Source organism: Carcharhinus amblyrhynchos, chromosome 28, assembly GCF_965287045.1.
Source record: "Carcharhinus amblyrhynchos chromosome 28, sCarAmb.v2.hapA, whole genome shotgun sequence".
Taxonomy (NCBI): domain Eukaryota; kingdom Metazoa; phylum Chordata; class Chondrichthyes; order Carcharhiniformes; family Carcharhinidae; genus Carcharhinus; species Carcharhinus amblyrhynchos.
In genome coordinates this window covers 21,560,501-21,578,310 of record NC_137351.1, presented here as the reverse complement: position 1 = coordinate 21,578,310, position 17,810 = coordinate 21,560,501, and the positions used below count along the sequence as shown (strand labels likewise).

General features: G+C 41.3%; 1 protein-coding gene across 1 annotated transcript in view; it reads right to left on the bottom strand.

Moving 5' to 3' along the window:
- The window catches only part of LOC145359684 (DNA-binding protein RFX7-like), a 74,700-nt gene extending 58,423 nt beyond the window's left edge, over positions 1-16,277 (bottom strand). The window contains exon 1 of the mRNA XM_080214431.1: positions 16,119-16,277. Coding sequence (XP_080070557.1) covers positions 16,119-16,252 — 134 coding nt within the window. The 5' untranslated portion in view covers positions 16,253-16,277. The remainder of the gene's footprint in view (positions 1-16,118) is intronic.
- Positions 16,278-17,810: the final 1,533 nt, after the last annotated feature.

The following is a 17,810-nucleotide window of genomic DNA, read 5'->3' as shown; positions in this document are numbered from 1 at the left end:
ACAAGAAAGGCTTGAACACAATGGATACAGCAACAGCTGAAACATGCATGTGCATGTAGCATGTGCATGTAGCATGTGCATGTAGCATGTGGCAACTATAACACACACATACATGTGAGTTCTGCTGCATAACTAGCCATGCTTCCAGTTAAAACTGCTCCAGTACAGATACAACATTAGTAAGGCACAACATGAATTTCTTAGAATATCTTACAATAGACCAAATGGCCTCCTTTTGTGCCGAAACAATTGTAAAATAGAACAAACCATATCTCGTCAATTACCATCCCATCAATCTACTCTCAAATCAGTAAAGTAAGATGTTGCAACAGTGCTTTATGTTAACACTTACCAGTAACCTGCTCAACATTGCTCAGTTTGGGTTTTGCCAGCCCATGCAATGCCAGACCTCATAACAGCCTTGGTCCAAATTTAAAAGAGACTGAATAACAGAGGCAAGATGAGAGCGATTGCCCTTGACATCAAAGCAGCATTTAACCAAGCCATCAATGAGCTCTATTAAAATTACAATCAATGGGAATCAGAAGGGAAGCTCCCTAATGGCTGCAATCATCGCACAAAGGAAAATGGTTGGAAAGCCTTACATTCAGTTGCTTATCAATGGTCATCCCTCCATCATAAGGTCAGAAGTGGGGGATGTTTGCTGATGATTGCAGGGCATTCAGCACCTTCATGATTCCTCAAATAATGAAGCAGTCTGTGTCAGCATACAACACTATTCAACTTTAGGATGATAACATTTGTGTCATACCAATGCCAAACAATGACCAGCACCAAGAAAATAGTTTTTAAAACCATTTTATTTGATGTTCAACAGCAAATGACATTGCTGAATCCTCTACCATCAGCATCTTGGAGATCACAAACCACCAGAAATTTAACTGGACCAGACATACAAATGCTGTACCTACAACAGCAGGTCAGAGGTTGTGTACTTTGCAGTGAGTAACTTAATCTCCTGGTTCCCTCAAACCTTGCTACCACCTACAAGGTGCAAGACCAGTATAACTGAATATTCTCCATTTATCTAGATGAGTGTAGTTGCCCAAAACACAAAAGATGCTTAATACCATCCACGTCAAAGCAGCTCACTTTGTTGCCACCTCAGCCACCACTTTTCAACTTTCAGTTCCTTCACCTTCAGCATGTAGCAGTATGTACCATTTACAAGATGCACTAGCCAAGGCTTCTTTGGTAACATCTCCCCAATCTATGACCACTACCATCTAGAAGGACAAGAGCTTGAATTGAATGGGAATGTTATCACCTCTTCAAATGCAATTAGGGGTGAGGAATAAATGCTGGCCTTGCCAGCTAATTCCCTTGAAGTCATACAATTTCCAGACTTGGAAATATATCAGCATATCTGTCACGGGTTAAAAGCCTGGATATTCCAATCAAATACCATTGCGGGAGAAGTATCTTCATCACATAGACAACAACAGTTCAAGAAGGCTGCTCACTGCTCGTTTTCTCAAAGGCTGACTTTGTCCTCTGTCCTCCCTCCTGTTTGGATAACAGTAAATCAAATTTTTGTTCAATTAATTTTGATCTCATTAACAATAATGTTTTAAATTTCAGATCACTGAAACATTCCCACAGAATAATTCTATACAGATAAAAATAAGACCAACTGCAATTTCCTCCCAATATCATCTTGACTTGCTCTTCAATGCAAAGGCTCTACCTAAAGTAGGAAAACGTGAACATTTCTATAATTTTTAATGAAGCCCATTACAAAGCAGTATAACCTGGGTTGGACCCCCCCCCCTCCCCACACACACACACACACACACACACACACACAAACGAGCTTCATAAACAGCGTTCTTCAATTGTAAAATGTTTGTGCACAGACACAGTCACAGCAAGGCATGAAACCTCAAATTCTTTGTGTATACATACTAAGACTGCTCAGCCTTCATTATATGTCTGGATAGTGAATGTTTCCAAGAGCCAGTCTGTGCAGTGTTGCAAAGTATGCTGACCAGCACTCCTCTTGCTCAAGGACAAGCCAAAACCACCTATTGAAGGGCAACAAAATACATGGATATCCAGAACAACAAGGTCCTCACTCAACAGAAGGTTACTAATATTGGTGCAAAAATACTTCATCCAAGAACTGGATTAAGGCTATAAAATGGTTAAATGTTGTTGCTTTCAGCTCGTGAGTTGAATATGGCTATTACATTTTTCTTAGGTAACACAGTCCTCAGACTGATTATTATTTCTTCAACGTGGTTTTTTAAAAATCTGACTGGAACGGCTGTGTTTCAAATGCAAGCTAGACTACAAGTGTTCAGTTTAGTTTTTGAATGTTTAGCTGATAGCATTATTTTGCAACCCTCTTCTGATTAGTTTGTGCCTTCCAGCCCTCTTGCAGACTCAAATTCTGAAACAAGATAGGTACATATGGGATGTCAAAGAAAATACTTAAATCCAGAAAGCGCATCTTAAGCAACTGAAACAAATTTGAAGTAGGATGGAATCAAGCTTTAGTCAAAGTTGTGGTACTAAATTGACTCATTTCAATAAGCCAATAAGCAACACAATCTAAAATTTGCGTATCAACACTAAGGAACAGAAACAGAAATGAAGAAACTGCAAAAAAAAAACTTAACGTGACAAAGTTATCAATTAGGAGTGAATGAGTAAACATTTTAATTCTTTGTTTTCTCATGTGAAACAAGAGTGACAGCTGATTGGAGATGATAATGGCATCTACAGTATTGACTTGCAGCCAGCAGCAACTTGTTTACGCCACCATGCTGCAAATCAGGCTCTTGGGTCCAGGAAACAGTTTTGCAGATGCACACTTACACATAGACAGAACTCTGTTGTTGGTCAGTAAACTTGACAGGCACTAACACTGCTGCAGAGACCGCCCTGTTCTCAGACAATTGTTCCAGCTTACGAAACATGCATGAGGTCCAAATGAGCCACTGAGCACTTGTAAACTAAAATTATACATCATGTGGGCAATAAATCAAAGGAGTAGAATATTACCTGTTCTTGGGGGAAGTATCTCACTACTCACCCCTAGTTAAACTCTGGCTTAACTCTGAAGTTTCAATGCCAAAAGTGAGAACAAGTTATCTAGATGAAATTTCAACACAAAGCCCATTATGAGGTGATGCTCTTCAGGATGCATAGTTAGTACAAGGATGTATCTTTTATAAATGACATTAACCTATTCTATCGTTCATTTGGATGTGATTTATGTTAGACATGACATCTACACTTTCATTTTGTTCCGCGTTTCTCTCTCTTCCACATGAAATATATCAGTAGGTCTTAACTGGTTAAAATTGCACTATGATGCACAGCAAAACTGATTAATCCAAAAAAGATCAATTCCTCTGTCGTTTCCTCTTTTAAGAATCAAGTTTTACTTTTATTGAAACAAAATGGTAGAGCAAACCTATTTAGAAAAAATACTAAATTTTTCTACCTTTCAGTACATTACATAGCAAACCAGATATTGCAGTTTGCTCAACTGCAACCTACAGCACTGAAACACCAGCACAACTTAAGCCATTGTTGATCATAGTTGGTGAATTTTTATCTTCACCACAGAAACAAAAAGCAAGAGGAAAAAGTTCAGTAACACAACACATGACGATTGTATTTATGGGACTATCGGTTTCTATGAAAGTCCAAGCTAAATGGCTCAAATAGCTTCATGAATCTGTGCTTAGCTTTGTAATTACAGACATGTCCAGCAACTGTCAAGCATGATAAAAGCTTTTTTCCCCCCAATAAACTTCTATTAAGAAGCCATACTACTAACTTGGGCATGTATCATTCATGGTTACAGGGTCCAAACCCTGGAATTCCCTATCCAACAACATCATTGACACATCTCCACCACAACAAACTGCAATAGTTCAAGGTGGTCCACCACGCCTTTCTCAAAGGCACGAAGGATGGGCAAGAAATGTGACCTTGAAAGCATTATCTGCTTCCTGTGAACAAGTGAAACCTAATGTGAAGGTTTCAAAAACATACATGGGCCACAAACTGGGTTTTAATCCATCATATACAGAATTGTGTAAGGTCTATGATCTTACTAGCCAAATTTGTGGACAGAAATCCAGAATTGGGTTTTGTTTTAAAAAAGCACATTTTTCTAAACAGTCAGATCCATACTCAAAACATCCAATCAGCAGCAAGTAACCAATGTTAGAAATCCTAGTGAAAGTTGAAAGTAATGAAAGGGCCAGACGGATGTATTTCAGCTTTGTGGAATGTGACGACAGTGTTCTCTAAGGATCTATCCTTATGTCTCAAAGGCATGAGGAATTATACTAAAGGTAGCTGATTAAATTGATTCACAGGATATGGCAAACTATGACAAACTACAATAAACCTACAGCAGATACAAGGTAGCTTAGAAGAGCTGGCAAATGAGGTTCAATACAGAAAAACGTCAATTATATTTTGGAAAAATGAGCTTGAAATTAAGTAAGTCAGAAGGATCTACACGTAGTGACCTTTAAAAAACAACAGATTGTTCAAAAGTAAATGGGATTCTGGGTTTAATAGAGACTAAATGCAAAAATACAGAGGTGCTGTAAAATGTCTACAAGAAATTGAGAGCTCAGTCACACTGGATATTAAAGGGTTAGAAAGGGTATTAAACAATTTACATACTGGACATGACAAATTCTGGCTTTTTAAGGGTTTGAAAGATTCCAAACCATTTCAGTGAACCCATAGTGGTTAAGTGGGATCAGACAGGATTTTAAAATTACTAAGGGTTTTGAATGTGAAAGCAGCAAAAGATTATTTCTGCCTGCTGTGAATTTGCGGTCAATGCAATGGACTCAGGATTTCTTCATTTTTGATGAACACTCACTAACAAGTATTATTGCCCTCCTAAGTGTGACTGGTCATGGGTTCTGTGAGCCCTTGCATGGCTGATGAGCCCAATCCGAGAGCCACATCTCCGATTGCAAACTTCGCAGGTTGGAATTGGTCCCTGGACTCGAGATCACTGGCATTCCCTTCTCAGGTTCCTTTTCGGACCTCCACTTGCCGTTCGGTGTTCTCAAAAAAATTGTATCCCTTCAATCTGGAGGTTCCTCCAGGTAGGTTTCTTTTGGCCAGGGGCCTCCCAAGTGTTGACATCTATGTTGCATTTCTTGAGGTAAGCCTTTAGGGTGTTTTTGAGTACTCCCTTCGTCCTTGATTTGTTCAGGTGCTTCCTTGAGCTGGATGAAGATGATTTGCTTCGACAGTCGGGACTCTGGCCTCCTAAGCATGTGGTCAGCCCAGCAGAATTGGTTTTGGATGCTGGTGCTCTTGTATCCTTCAAGGGCGCAGAGACATGATGCTGAGAAATCATCTCAGACACTGCTGATGGTATCTCTCCAGGGGCTTGTGATGGCAACCAGATTTCTGAGCCATATAGAAGGGTTGTGAGGACAACTGCCTAATGCACAAGAATCTTAGTACCAGCATAGATGTCACAGCCGAAGACTTTTACTGTTAGGTGTCCGAAGGCAGTGCTTGCATATTGAATACGATGTTGGATCTCAGCGTTGATGTATAGATGATATAGATGAGAGGTGGTTCCCCAGGTACTGGAAACGTTCCACATTTTAGAAGAGTCTCTTTATGGCTCTTAGTAGAGGGAGAAACTGAATCTTGCCCTGGGGCGGGTTGATAAAAGACTAGATTCTTCGAGGTGGAGCCTTCGGCTGATTCTTTGGTATGCTTCTGTAAATGTATCAAGTCTGGCTTGGAGATTCTCTTCCAAGAGAGGAAAGGTGATATTGCCATTCACATATTGAAGTTCCACAAGCAATGTCAGTGTCGTTTTCTTCTTGGATTGCAACCTGTTGAGGTTGAAAAGTTTCCCAACCATCCAATGTCCATTCCACTGGGAAGCTTGCTCTTGAAACAGTGATGGATGGTGGCAATGAAGATGGTGAAAAGGGTGATGTGACATCCCTGCTTGACTTCAGTCTTGACCTGGTTTCTGTCATATTTCTGTTGGTAAGGATGGTCACTAACATCTCATTGTGGAGGAGCTGAAGGATGTTGATAATTTATCTGGACAGCCAGCCTAGGACTGGGTCTTCCATTACACTTCCTGATTGACTGTCAAAAGTCAGATTGATGTTGCCCATGTCATTTCCTTTCAAAAATTATGTCCTAGTTTGCAGCGAAAATTATGTCCTTTGTTCCCTGCTTTGGACGAAAGCCTCACTGGTATCCTGGGAAGATTTCTTCAGAGTCTGAGAGAAGGTGGCTCACAAGGATTCAGGTAATGAGCTTCCCAGCAATGGAGAGTTTGGAAATTCCTCGATAGTTCCCACAGTCTGATTTGTCTCCTTTCTTGAAGATGGTGGCGATGATGGCAGCTGAGATTGCCAATGATTTCTTCTCTGTGCTAGGTTTTCAGGAACAGCTGATGAAGGACGATCTCTTCTTCAACTATGAAAATCTCTGCTGGAATCTCATCCACTCTTGCAGCTTTTCCATTTTTTAATGGCAGCTTCTACTTCATACATGCTTGCTGGGTGTCCAAGCTATCTTTGATGGGAATTTTTGGGGATCTCCTCGAACATGACCTCATTTACGATTGCAACACGGTTCAGGAGTTCTTTGAAGTGTTCTCTCTTGAAGAATGATGTTTACTATGTCTCTCTGAAGGGTTACAATCACCCTCCATACCAGTTTGACGACGAGGATGTTGGGTCCATATATTGCCTTGGTGGCACTGAAAAAGCCCCAGGAGATTCTCTTCCAAGAGAGGAAAGGTGGCATTGCCATTCACATATTGTCAGAAAGGAGTTGCACTCCTGTGCTTTCTCAGTCTACCACTGGTTCTTATTTTCCCTAGTTCCTCTTTGTACCTCCACATTCACTGTTTGTTGGGTTCTTTTTATTTTACTGGTGTTGTCGCTTTGCCAGGCACAGAAAACTTTTTGGTCCTTGTCAATGAGGTCTTGCATGATGTGGTCATTCTCATCAAACCAGTTTTGGCGTATCCTGGTCTTGTGCCCCAATGATTTCTTTGCAGCTTGAGATGATGGCTGTCCAATTTTCAGTTTTCCTCCATTCTATTAGAATGAACCTTTAGAGATTTTGGTGAAAACATTGATGGACGTTGGCTTGCATGCTTCACTCCTGATGCCACTCAACTTTAATATTTTTTCTGAGCTGTTTCTTCATCTTCCACTGCTACTTTGGAAGTTCACAGTAAAAAGTCTGACAACACCAGGTTTTAGTCCAACCTATTTATTTGATAATATACTCGCAAGCTTTCGGGTTAGCCCCTTCGTCAGGTGAATGGAGAGTCTCCATTCACCTGACGAAGGGGCTAACCCGAAAGCTTGCGAGTATACTATCAAATAAATAGGTTGGACTAAAACCTGGTGTTGTCAGACTTTTTACTGTGTTTACGCCAGTCCAACGCCGGCATACCCACATCATGACTTTGGAAGTTGACAGACAGAGAAGTGATGAGCCAGCAGTCTGTCCAGGTCATCCCTTTGGTGATGAAGGCATTGTTTTGGACTCGGGATTGGATGATGATTTAGTTCATTATATGCCAGGGCTTTAATCGTGAAAGTCTCTAGGAAGTCTTGAACTTGCTTTTTTTTTTGGTGGAACAACAAGTTAGCGATGACAAGCTTCTGTTCTGCATATTTGGTGAGCAGAAGAACCCCACTGGAGTTGTACTTCCCAACTCCTTCCTTTCCAGGATTGGAAGTCATTCCCAGCCCTGGCACTCAAGTCCCCAAGGAATATGATCTTATATTTGTTAGTAACGTTGGAGAGTATGGCGTTCAAGGTGGAGTAGAAGCTACTGTTGAACTCATCATCAGCAAAGGTTGGGCAGAGGCACTCATGACCATTGCCAGCTGGCTCTAAATTGTAGACGGAGAGTCCTTAGGCATCTGAGAATCAGTTGACAAGTTTGTTCTTGATGGCAAATTCAGTTCCATGCATCCTGGGCTGATTCTCGGGTTATTCGCTCCAGAAGATGATGTAACTCCCAACTTCTTCCTTCAACTGCCCTTCGTCTGCTCTTCAAGTCTCTTACAGGGCAGCAACGTCAGTGTTGAAGTGCCGAAGTTCACGGGCACCAAGGGCAGTTCTAAAAACTATTTTTTTAAAATAGCAAGGGCAGTAGAAAGGCATTGACTTGTCAGGGATAGTCAGGATGCAATTGTTTAAAGAAGGTCTTGCCTCACAAACCTGATTCAATTATTTGAGGAAGCGACAATAAAGGTTGATGAAAGTAGTGCAGTGGATGGTGTTTACATGACATGAGCAAGGCATTTGACAGGGTCCCAAATAGCAGATAGCTCACAACAGTAAAACCCACAGGATACAGGGCAATCTAGTAAACTGGATCAAAAAGTGGTTTAGTAACAGGAAACAAAGGATAGTGGTCGAGGGATGCCCTTGCAAATGGAAAATTGTTTCAAGTGGTATTCCATAGGGCTCGATGTTGAGACCTTGCTGTTCGTGTTAATATATTAACGATTTGGGTGCAAACTTGGAGGCACGATTGGAAAATCTACAGGCAACACAAAGACTGGCCAAGTAATGGATAGTGCAGAGGATAGTTATAATCTATAAAACAATATTGATGGGTTGGTGGTGTGGGCAATAAAGCGGCAGGTGGCTTTTAGTGTGAGCATGAGTTAATGCATTTAGGGAGGTCAAACAGTTATAGGAAATAAACGGGAATATACTAAGAGGGGGTAGATAAAGTAAAACATCTTGGCATACAAGTACACAGGTCCCTAAGTTCAAGTAGACAATGTTGTAAAGAAGACATATAGAATGTTCTCCTTCATTGGAGAAGTTACAGAATATAATAGTTAGGATACAATGTTGGAATTATATAAAACACTGGTCAGGCCACAACTGAAGTATTGTGTCCAGTTCTGGTCACCATATTACAGGAAGGATGCAATTGCTCTGGAACTCAGTGGGTTTACAAGAATGTTGCCATGGCTAAAAAAGTGTAGCAATGCTGCGAGATTGGAGAGGTTGGAGTTATTTTCCTTGGAACTTGATTGAGATATACAAAATAACGTGGGAAAGAGAGCAAACAGGAGATAATTGTTTCCCTTCGTGGAAAATTCTTGAACAATTGGTAATAGGTGTAGACAGGGCACAAGAAAGAACATTTTTATGCAGAGGGTGTTGGGTGTCTGAAATACATTGCCCAAGTTTGTGGTGGAGGGAGAGATCCTAAATACTTTTAAAAAGTACCTGGATCAACACCTTATGTGCTGTAAGCTACAGGGCTATGGGTTGGGTGCAGGAAGGTGGGATTACAAAGGCAGCTGAGTATTCTCGGGTTGGCATAGACAAGATGGACCATATGGCTGTAACTTCTGTGGTGGAATTTTCTACGGTTCTACATTCCAGCCAATTGTTATGCACGTTATTCATGAGGATTTGTGCATTTCAGGTTCCAAGATTGAGTTTATCTTGATTTTCTGACTGCAAATAGATGAGCCCACTGGATGCGGTTTCCAGCCAAGTTATAAACAGGACAGACTATTTTTAGGGCACCTTTTCTAACCCCTTCCCTTCGCGAGGTGAGCAGAATGGATCCTGAAGAGAGTTGTTCAGTTGTAAAAACTAATGAAATGCTCCCCTCTTCTACTCCAAGAGCAAAATGTCTGAATCAAACTCCATTGCCTACATGCTGGTTTGAAGCTAGGGACTTCCAGATATCATGGTCCTGCTGCCATCACCTCCTTGTCAATCAGGGCAGTGATTGTTTGTGTGTGGAGTGTGTTGGTTTCCTCAAGGTAGATGCCATGTGCAGGGCATCTTTTAACATGGGAATGCTATTGCACATCAGCAGACAGGTCTTGACATAAGATAGGGAAATTTAGAAAAATCATTTTCACAGAGACTCTTACATGGAATGATATCCAAAAGTGGTTACTGAGGTAGAAATTATAATTTTTAATAAAATGGTAATTATTTGGAAAGAAAGATTATAAACAGCTTTAGATATGTTACATGAAAATTGGGTTAAGGTAGAAGACTCCAATTGAAAAACTAACATGCGCATGCTAGGCAATAAAATCTCCTCTACGCTATAACTTATATGACTTCATTTTGCCAGTATAAACCACAATGAAAATCATAGCTCCCCCTCCTCTCCAAGATCCCATTTAAGTGCTTTTGCACACATTTGTATTTTAAAAATCTATAAAGAGCATACATTGTTTTCTCTTAAACCAGAGAATGAAAATATTTTTCTTTGAAATATAAGCATCCGAAGAAATGGAACTTCCCACCTTTAACAGAAACAGGTCCAGATACTGAGCCCAATACAGAGCACCAGATCTCTGCATAAAAACAGCCACGAGTATAGTAATTTATCATAGCCCAACCAATAGGTTTAATACTGTTCTAATGTGTGATGCTTAAGTCAAAATTGCTTTCACCACTACCGAGTCTAAAACCACCAACACATCAAACGCCTGTCACAGTTCAAATGTCTTCTCTGGGCCACATTTGAAAAGTCATTTAGTTCAAGTGATATGAAAACTTTACACGCTAAATCAAAATAACACTGTTTCAAGTATGCTAGTCACAATTTGTAGAACACCAGCAAAATTAAAAAGCACTTGAGTTGAATGCAGCAACACGTTTAATCATGCCTTTCCTGACATTATAAATCAATATGAATCCCTACAAGCAAAAGGTTTGTGTACCCCATTTTCTCCTCTTATGTTTTCAACTCTATCCTCTTAGACTGGAGGAAGCAGGTCAAGATTACCCACTTACCATTCTTCAAGATGTTAAGAACTGCTGAGCTTTCATGAAAAGTTTGAAAAACTTTATAGCAGGGTTAAGACTGAATAGGAAAAAAGGCACAGGATGCATTTCAAGGCAATTATTTGTTTTGTGTTTATGGCGATAATACAGATCAGTTTTTTTATGATGGATAAAATTTTAAGCCAACCCAATAGAGATAAAGTCTATCATACCAGACCCAAACATGTAATGACATAGAACGCTGTAAAGTACTCAGTAGGTCTGGCAGCATCGAGAAAAACAGAGTTAACATTTCAGGTAGGTGGTTTTTCATTAGAATGAGGTTCTGAGTTGGTGTTCTGATCAAAGATCGCCAACCTGAAAAGTTAACGTGATTTCTCCTTTCACAGATGCTGCCAGCTCTGACATCTCCAGCATTTTCTGCTCTTATTTCAGATTTTTAACATCCAGAGCATTCTACTTCAGTATTAGATCCAAACATGCTGTTTGCAAATTGGTTCAGTTTCTCCCTTTAAACAGAGATTGTTATGTTGCAGAGATTGCATGTGGCAAAGAATAGAACTTGCGTCATGTGCTAATACAGGAACAACGTTTTGGGAATACCGTTGTCAGGAGAGTTTTGAGATGTACAACAAAGTGGAAACTGTTGGGTGAAAACAGGACAGGCATAGGTTGAATAATCATATATCGACACAGCAGCTACAAACTCAAAACTTTCACGCGACACAAGGGCAGATGTCATGGGCAAAAGGGAATTTTTGTCACTCATCACAGATACAATACATGCAAACATGTTTATACAGTCAAGTGCAATGATTATTTGTTTTGCATAAAAAAAAGCTGTCTTCTAAAGTGGAACAAGCATACAGATTGTAACCAAAACTTTTTTTTGGGTACAACTGCTTCCATGGTTCAGATGGGAAAGTGCTAATATTCCAACCGATAGAACCTCTGCTTAAGGAACAGAGATGACAATTCTACCCTGCCATCTTCTTAGCCTCTCATTCAATCTTCCTTTCTAGACTTCCCTCCAAGTTTCTGAATGTAAATTTTCACCATGTTCAATCATAAAAACAGCTAGCATTACTCTAAATATTGTATGTTAAACTTCTCCTATCTACTCCAATATCTGACACACAAGGCATTAGCATACTGAAGTTCCAAAGCACAGGTGTTACAATACCTTTGTGGATGAAACATGACTACACAGCAAACAGATGCAAATAAGGAATTATGAAAGCATAATAAATGCTTGCACCCAACATTTCTCCCTGGTGCTGTCAATCCAAATGGTCAGGAAATATGACTACAGGGGAAAAAAACAATCATAAACTAATTTTCTAAGAACTTTGATGAACTGTGTATATTAAAAAATGTACACTGCCACACTTGTCAACTTAATGCATTGCAAATTCCTGCATTGTAACTTCGTAAGTCAACATTATTAATGCCCATGTAAACTTGTTACAGTATTATACCCTCCCCCAGTAGAGGTGTTGCAGTATCCATGGTTAGAGTACGTAATTACAACATGACAAGTTTTCAAAAGTAGTTGCTGTGTGTGAATACAGAAATTTAGAATTGCAATACAAGATAAGGACACAACATATAACTTCACAACACAGATTAGTTACATCTTGATGCCCTGTTCCAATTATACCTCTACCTCTAACTTCCCTTAAGATGACACTTAATCCTGACTCCCTATGTGCAACCTGACAGGTCAGCTATATAATTTGCTTTATAAGTTCCAAAATCTGCTGATCACATTCCTACAGCAGAGATATTTCTTCATTTTCTATAGGCTATGTCACAATGGAGCCACTAGTATCATGGACTTTTCTATCCATGTTCCACCTACTCTGCCCAATCAACTCCCAAAAGACTTGATGAACTTTCATGTTTAATAACCCTGGATTAGGCTAGTTGACACGAACTTGCCTAGTTCCCATCTTAATTCTTAAAATATCATTTTGCTTCAACTCCTCTAGCCAGTATCCATTTCATACATTGCTACTCTTCTACTGGTGTTTTGCTTGAACTTCCTAATTGTTCTAATATCCCTTACTTTGAAGCAGCAACTCCTTTGTACTTGATGTTTTTACACCAAAAAAAAAGTGTTTGGATCTGAATTCTGCAAACCTTAAGTTTTTTTTATGGGGGCAGCACTGCTAAGGCCAGCACTTGCTGCCCATTTCTGATAATCAAACTTATCAAATGGCTTGCCACACTATTTCAGAGGGCAATTAAAAATCAACCACATTGCTGTGGAATCTGAAGTCACCAGATCAAGCAGGGATGGCAGTTTTCACATTAGTGAACCAGTTGGGTTTGTAACAATAATCATTTTCACAGTCGCCATTACAGAGACTACATTCCAATTACAGAGTTTTGTAACAATTGCAGGTAAATTCCACCAGCTGCCTGGTGGGATTTAAACCCATGCCCACAGTGCATTAACCTGGGCCTCTGGATTATCAATCCTGTGGCATCATCACTATACCACCGTTTGCCCTACATACTTCTTGCCGTAAGACAGAGAAGTCCCAGGGCTGCTAATCTCTCCTCATAACTCTTAAGGCTTAATTTTGAAATCATTAATAATCTTCCCTTGCATTCTTTCCAATGCCAGCATGAGACCCAAATCCTTCACAGAACTCCTGGTTTGATTTGATTTATTGTCACATGTATTAGTATAGTGAAAAGTATTGTTTCTTGCGTTCTATACAGACAAAGCATACCATTCATAGAGAAGGAAACGAGAGAGTGCAGAATGTAGTGTTACAGTAATAGCCAGGGTGTAGAGAAAGATTTTGTTTAATCAAGGTCAAAATAAAATTTTAGAAATACCTCACTATGTAGTGGTTGCACCCCAAGTTTAAACATATCAAATTGCATCTACCGTTTTTCTGCCAATGGCTTTACTTTTTTTTGAGCTCTTTGGATTTACACAGACTTATCTTGAAATTCAGACACTACATAATCCTATCCTCTATCATCTAAAAAGATAAACAATTGCTGCTCAATCCGTGCCACTATAAAACAGCTGCCACCCAAATTCCTCGTGCACCACTGCATGCTGTTGTCTGTCCAACCATCCAGTTGCTAATCAAAACTAATACATATCATCAGTTATCCCATGCACCTGAATATTAAATTATTCTTTTCATTCATTGAGCAAAAGGAGCTCCAAGAAATAAAGACAACAGGAAAATTTGTAATTTTTTAAAGCAGAAGCTACTGTCACCGAGAAAAGACTATAAAATTGTTATTGATGCTCTACTGTTATCAGCCACTAGGTGTATTTTCAGCAAAGTAAGATGAGTTGATTAGACTAAGAACCATCCATTTCATTTCAGCAAGCTGCTCCATCTGGCAGCCCAAGAGCTGACAAAACTTATGTTCAAGTTCAAATGAGAAAGCTCTAAAACACTAACCTGTGACAAACTAGTTAACTGCCAGATTACAGGCCACAGGCCACCTTTACAAACAAATTGCAACATAAGCCAAGAGGAAAAAGATTCTTCTTCCCTCAAAAAAGTGAAGAATTCTAGTACATTAGATCAGTTATAAAACATGTTTTGGTTGAGACAACTACATGGAATTTGGGATCAAGCCCAAAGGCTGAAGTCAACATACAGCAGATTTTTTGCTTAAGGAGATTAAATGGAATTTACATATGACAAAATGTGCAAGATCAACATATGCTCTCCCAACAAACACTGTACTGTACCACATAATATTTAAAGTTGTAAAGTTACTTGCATCATTTGATGCTGTTAGATGACTGACTAAAATACGATTAAAAAACAAATGCTGCAGGGATTGCACGCTGATAAATCGCACTACAACTTGCATTTACATTACATCTTTAAATACTGCACTGCCCAAAGCACAGCACAGGAGCATTCAGACACAATGTGAACAGCAAGTCTCAAATGGAGATATTAGGTCAGGTGACCAAAAATATGGTCAAACAGATAGGTTTTAAACAGCATCTTAAAAGAAATGCACACTTAGGGATTGGATTTTAGAGTTTAAGGGTTAGACAACTGGTGGCACAGCTATCAAGAGAGAGCTAAGAGAAAGGACTCATAAGACATTCGCATTGGAATAACAGCGTTTTCAATGGGTTTCATAACTGGATGTTACAGAGATTGGGAGGGATAAGGCAACGAAGGGATTTGAGCATAAGGCTGACAATTTCTAAGTCAGTGCATTGTTGGACTGCGAGCCACTGAGTGAACAGAGGGTCAAGGAACTTGACGCGATTAATACAATAATGATGAAAACTGTTATACTGATTCATTTCCGTACTTCCAATAAATATGAAACTTGCACATTAAATATTTGAATTTTTAAAACGTATGAATGTCAAACATATGAAGAACAAAACCTATAAACATAGTTCGTCAGTACATAACTAATCTGCTATGATTTGAAATCCAGACATCTGGCAATAGTTCCAACTTAATCCTGTTTTTCTATGCTGGAACATCTTTATAAATCAAAAGTTAACAAGTTGGACCTCACTAAATTCCACTCAAAATAAATGTTCGCGGGACGGATTCAGCAACAATATTTTCGTTCACACGTTCCTTAACTAGTCGAAACAGCGGGCGGGGAGGGGGGGCGGTAGTAAGACAAGAGACACCGCAGCGGTAACGTCTTGGCATTTTCTCACACAAAAAAAATGCAACAAAATAAAACGTCACTGATCTCCATTGTGGCATGAATAAATTCTTGGATAGCACGTCTTGAAAAATAGGCAAAAAACAATCCCAATCACCCTCCTCCTGCAACCCAATGGACAAACATATTCATTGTGGCATTAATAAATTCTTGGATGGGACATCTTGAAAAATGGGCAAAAATAATCCCAATCCCCCTCCTCCTCCAACCCAATGGACAACAACATACTTATTGTGGCACTAATAAATTCTTGGATGGCATATTTTGAAAAATGGATAAAAATTATCCCAATCCCCCTCCTCCTCCAACCCAATGGACAACAAACAAAATCATTGTGGCATTAATAAATTCTTGGACGGCACGTCTTGAAAAATTAGACAAAAATAATCCCATCCCCCACTCCTCCATACCAAATGGACAACAAATAGATTCAAAACGTGCAGATCTAAATATAAAGCGAACCAAAAAAAAAACTAAGGTATAGGTCTTGCTCCAAATAAACCCTAGTCTAGTAGGCATAAAGTGTAACATGCCCAGGAAATATGCAATGCCAACACGCATATATATAAAATATCCGGCTCAGGGACAGGCACAGACTTGTTTATGAAGCAGGCCCCAATTTTTTGATGGCTTACCAGATCGAGTTTTTCAGTTTCTGCTGCAGTGCACTCGCCTCCGACTCTGCCATGCCGGGCACTAGGGACGGCAGGGCCCCACTGCCCTCTTGTTTGTGGAGCTGTTGCTCGGGCTCCGGCTGCTCCTCTGCCATGGTGATGGTGCGGAGACAGAGAGAGAGAGAGAGAGGAGGAGGGGAGGGAGGGAAGCACTCAGCAAGTGTGAGGGAGGGAGGAGAGAGCGAGGGAGGGAGGAGGTAGAGGGGGTGGGGGGTATTTGGTGAGGGGGCTTGGGGGGGGGGCGGAATTCACGCACAGCGACTAGGCCGCAAGCTCCTGTCGGCCCCCGCAGCAGTCAGTAGCGCCTCCCCCACTCTCCTCCCCACCACCCCCCCCACCGCCGCCAGCACCACCACCCTCACCCTCCTCCTCCTCCTCCTCCCCGCCTCACAGACCACTGCCAGCTGCCCCTGCCTCGGGGGGGGGGGTGGGGTGAGAGGGGGACGGGGGGGTTTTATTCAGCACAGAGCCGCGGCTCGGCAGCCCGTTCTCCCCGCCTCTGGCGCATCGCTCCGGGCCGGTGAGGCAGCTCCGTCAGTCAGTCAGTGAAATGTGTCGGAATGATCGGGGATTTGGAGTGGAGAGGCGAGCGGGAGGTTTTCCTGGTGAATGTTGTTGTTGTGAGGAGAGCGGGCCGGGCAGGGGGCGAGGGCCCGGACGGGGGGAGGGGGGTTAAATTCCGGACTCGCCGCCCATCGCCGCGGCTCTTCACCCTGCTGCACCGCGCAAGCGTGCCCGCACACCCTCAGGAGGGAAACCAGGGTCCTAATGCCCCTCCGCAGTCAATGCACTCCCCTAGGGCAGGCAGTGGTGTTGGCGTTGGACTTTTGTAATCCAGAGAGTACAACAAGATCTGGGGGCTCTAGGTTCACATCCCACCACGGCAGATGGTGAAATTTAAATTCAATTTTTTAAAACATCCGGATTTAAAAGTCTGATGACCACGAAACCATTGTCAGAAAAGCCCAATCTGGTGTATTTTCTTTTGCATGCCAAACAAGTAAACAAACTCAAATTAATTTAGGGACAAATTAAAAGGGACAGCCCCCCATAAAGGAAGGGGGGGATGGCCCGAACAAAAAAAAAACAAAGTCAAAAGGAAACTTTAAAACATCAAAATGTGATTGTCGGTCTTTCGGGTCGAACCAAGGAAACAAACTTAAATTACATTCGGTCAAAGAAAAAGGGGGCAACTCCCCAAAAGGAGGGGGAACGGCCCAAACAGAAACAAAAAGTACAAAGGAAACTTAAGACACAAAGAAACAAAATGTGACTGTCGGGGTCTATAACGCACCTCAGCCCCTGCGGTGCCCAACGGGCACGGAAGGCGTCAACTGCGCCCGGGGACACTGCATGCTCCCTCTCCAGGGACACCTGGCTGCAAATGTAGTCGCGGTAGCGGGGCAGACAGTCGGGATGGACAACCCCGTCGATCACCTGCTGCCTGGTCCATTGATGGAACGTCTCACCAGGCCCAGGAGCAGGTTCACGAGGAGGTCAGCATCCCCACCCGCCCCCCTCTGCACCAAAAAGCCCAATCTGGTTCACTAATGTCTGCTGCCCCTCATCTGCTCTGGCCTACATGTGACAATGATGTGGAGATGCCAGCGTTGGACTGGAGAAAACACCATAAGAGATCTCACAACACCAGGT